Raw genomic sequence first — 3,751 nt, forward strand, 5'->3', positions numbered from 1 at the left:
CTTACTGCTTTATCTTGCTCGCTCTCTTTTTTTTTCTCTCAATGAGAGAGCTATAAGGGCATGTAAGCACTTAATGCAATAATTCCAAATGCTGGGAAAGAAACCAAGATGGGAAGAGAATGTTAGCAGAATAAAGGAAAGGGAGAGAGAGTGGACAGAGCCTTGTGGAACTTTTTCTCTCTGTGGTAATCTGTTAAGTACACATGACTGACTTCTAAATAGAATTACTTCATGGTCGGGAGAAACTGTGGATGTACAGCATCACAGTCTGGCTGTGTTCGCTGGTGCAGTAAGGTAATGCTGACTCCTGCAAATCACTTTAATTCTTGTCATGGGATTGGACTGCTATCCAAAAGGCTCCTGCCATGACCAGATCGCTCAAAAGCCATAAACATAACAACTAGATCACAACTAGCTTTAAGTGTAAGTGGTAGTAGTTAATCCAGCAGAATGAGGGATGAGAGGAGGGAAGGAGAGAGACTATGAGAGTCAGGACCGCTAAATGGTAACTTTTTCAGAAGCCTCTGTTGAAACTTGCAAACTGCTTCCCTCCTACTGTTTTTATTTACAGGGATAAGTAAGTAGATTTTATATGCAAAGCCTTATAGACAACATATATTTCACAGTAGTCTTTTTTTCCAGTTGCCTTTTTGGGGTATGCTACATGAACAAAAATCAGATAATTTCATACTGTTCCAGTTAATCTGCCAAAATATCTACCCGATGCAGAGTTGCATGTGTAGCAGACTTACGAACTTATGACAATATGAAGAGGTTGCAGTTCATCATACCTGAATGGTCTGTGAGATTTATACAATTATTTCCTTCTATATTAGAGATGTTTGAAGCTCTGTCTTGAGACTGTGAGGTGACTTCAGGGAAGAAAGCTCATGAGTTAGTTTGTTTAAGGTTTTCCAGCTAATGCATCCATATGTAGAGGAGGCCAAGTCAAAGAACAGCCAGACCTATGACTCTTGCCTGTAATGTATCTGTACTGAATTCTGAGAAATGTTTACTAACAAAGCAAATATCAGGATAATTATGCTTATTTCCCCACGTTCAGATGTGGTTTTGCAATACAGATTTAGTTGTTTCACTTGAAATAGCACTGAACTTGTTAGCTACATAGAGCTTTTTGCTGTTGTGCTAGCCTGGTTTCAGGGGCAACCTTTTGAATTTTCCTAGGTGCGGAGCATTAGTGGACTAATGGATGCAGGTGAAAGTGAAATTCCACAGAAAGAAGTACAAAATTCCTGTCGCCTAGACCTACACAATCATCAGCTTCAGACAACCAAGTCCTTTGGATTTTATTCTGTGGCACAACCTTTTAGTCTGATGGTTGTAATGGTATCGTATTTAATACTGTATTATGAATGGTAAGACCTATGGAGTCTAGAGAGAGATATATGGAGTATTCTGCAATGCAGCTAGTTAGCTTTTTTTTGAGTTTAGTTAATGTGAAGCTATGCTAATTTTTTTAATATAATTTCTGTAAATTCACCTGCATATTTGAAAGTCCATGTAGATTTTAAATGTTGTAGCAAAAGCATTTAGAACTTGAAGTGATAAATACTGTGTCACATTGGCTAAACCAGGAGGAACATTGTTAAGGGAAAGTATTCACACCTAATGAATAAATTCTCTCATACATGGCACACATGATTTTGGTAACCATGTTGTGGCACTTGGTATAAATACTGGAGTCCAGAATCAGCAGTGCCACAAAGAAGCTACAGAACATGATTGTCAGCTGTGCTGAGGTGTTTTCACGTATTACTTCTTGTTCAGTCAGACACCTTTAATCATCAGTTAATGGTTTAGTCAGAGCAGACCATTCCCTGGTCTATGTAGAAGAGTAGGTTTTTGTTTTTCAAGACAAGATGGATGACGTGGCTTCATGAATTTGTATTTCATGCCCACCACTGGCTTTAGAGATCCATCCTGCAATGCTAAACTCTTATTTCTGAACCCTGACTGGGCCAGTGGGCAACTGGGGAGTTTCCAAAGGGTAGAGGTAGATGTCTTGCATTCAGGTGCAAGCGACAGGCAATGCTGTAGACTCTTGTCTGTAATTTGGGGACTGCTGTTTGCTGCATGTTCATGAACAAGGGAGCAAGAATAAGCCATGACAAAGCAGGAATTCTGGCTACTCCAAGAGTGAGATCTTGTTCTGATATTTTTATTGCATTCTGAAAAGTATAATAAATAAAAGTATAGTAAATAAAAATTTTGTTAGAGTGTTCCACAGCTTTGAGGAAATCTTTTTCACATTTAAACAACGATCCTTATCAATGACAGGTTTTATTATTTTATTTTTATTCTAGCTGGCTAAAATCAGACCACTGTCAAAGGATTCATAGGCATGAGATTAGAAAGAAATATTTTTATTATAAATCTTCTGCTGTTTCAGTCTTTGGAACACGTTTACATATACACAAGGTATGTGAGGTTTGAAGCTACTGTTATACAGAAGAAGATATATTGTAAATGGCCTATTCTTGGTAGGCTAATATGGCTCAAACCTGGAATTTTAATCAAGTTTCCCGAAATTCATGATGAAATTGCAAGATGGCAGCACTACCTCTTTGTAGGGTCATTTCCCAGTGCTCACTGGTAAATATCTTCTCATGATACTTGTTAATTGTGATTTTTATATCATGTTATGTGCTTTATTTACTGATATGACATCTACAGAATTTAGCCTTAGTGTAGAATAAAAAAGAAGTCATGTAATTGATCTAAGGACAGCATCTGTAAACACACAAAGTATTTAACAACTGAAAGACAAGGCCAAGCATGAACAGAATGGAAACAGCAAGTCAGTTGCTTTCTGTCATGGTCTCACTTGTGACTGCTCCTGCCATCCATTTACGCACTCCATGTACAACAGGGTTTCTGGAAGAACATTGTTCTTTTATTGCTTCAAAATGAAGCTTCATTAATTCTCTTGACAAGGTGGTCTCCTTGATAAGTATTTTCTGAATATACTACTGCCGGTTACTGAATTCTTTACAAAGTGTGTTGAATAATTCTAGTTGCATATAAGCCAAGTTTTTCAGAACAGTTTCTCAATAAATACTGATCCTGCTTATGCACCCACAATGGGGAATTACTGCACTGACCTCGATATTGCTTGACTGGCATCAGAACTTGTTTTATTGTTAAAATGATGAATTCAGTAGGTCACGTATTTACTTCCCAACAGTACTTTTGCTAATAGCTTTATAAGCCATTGGAAAACTGCCATCCATGGTCTCTTTTCACAGGATTAGTACTACGATAGTAACTTTATTACATATTTGGAATGTAAGATGCTTCCTTATTACTTCCAGCCTTTTTCTTTCTACTGTGGTGTCACTTTCCTGCCCACTGATTTCTACTTTTTACTGTACTACAGCATGGATTAAAAATAGATTAATTTTCTTAAAGCAGCAGCATACTTTCATATGATTGATTTTGCCCTATTATAGATATTTGTTATTTCTTTGTTTTATCTATAGTGTATTGCACTTACTTGACTGCTTTTTGTAATTAATAATTTTTAACCTTGTGGCAAAACATATACATGAAATTGAAATAAAATATTGTTTAAAATTTCGTATACATACTGGTGTAATCTCACAAAACAATTTACATGATCAGAATCCCAGGAAACCCTGAAAGAACCATGCAACTCTACTGCAGAAGGAAGGCCAGGGTATCGTGAGGCCTCTGGGTCTGCTCTTCACATGGAAGGCAGCCTCCCCCATGG

General features: G+C 37.3%; 1 protein-coding gene across 1 annotated transcript in view; it reads left to right on the forward strand.

Moving 5' to 3' along the window:
* The window catches only part of DPEP2 (dipeptidase 2), an 8,477-nt gene extending 7,084 nt beyond the window's left edge, over positions 1 to 1,393 (forward strand). Inside the window, exon 10 of the mRNA XM_010180443.1 lies at positions 1,186 to 1,393. Coding sequence (XP_010178745.1) covers positions 1,186 to 1,380 — 195 coding nt within the window. The 3' untranslated portion in view covers positions 1,381 to 1,393. The remainder of the gene's footprint in view (positions 1 to 1,185) is intronic.
* Positions 1,394 to 3,751: the final 2,358 nt, after the last annotated feature.

Source organism: Mesitornis unicolor, unplaced genomic scaffold, assembly GCF_000695765.1.
Source record: "Mesitornis unicolor isolate BGI_N332 unplaced genomic scaffold, ASM69576v1 scaffold9200, whole genome shotgun sequence".
NCBI lineage: Eukaryota > Metazoa > Chordata > Aves > Mesitornithiformes > Mesitornithidae > Mesitornis > Mesitornis unicolor.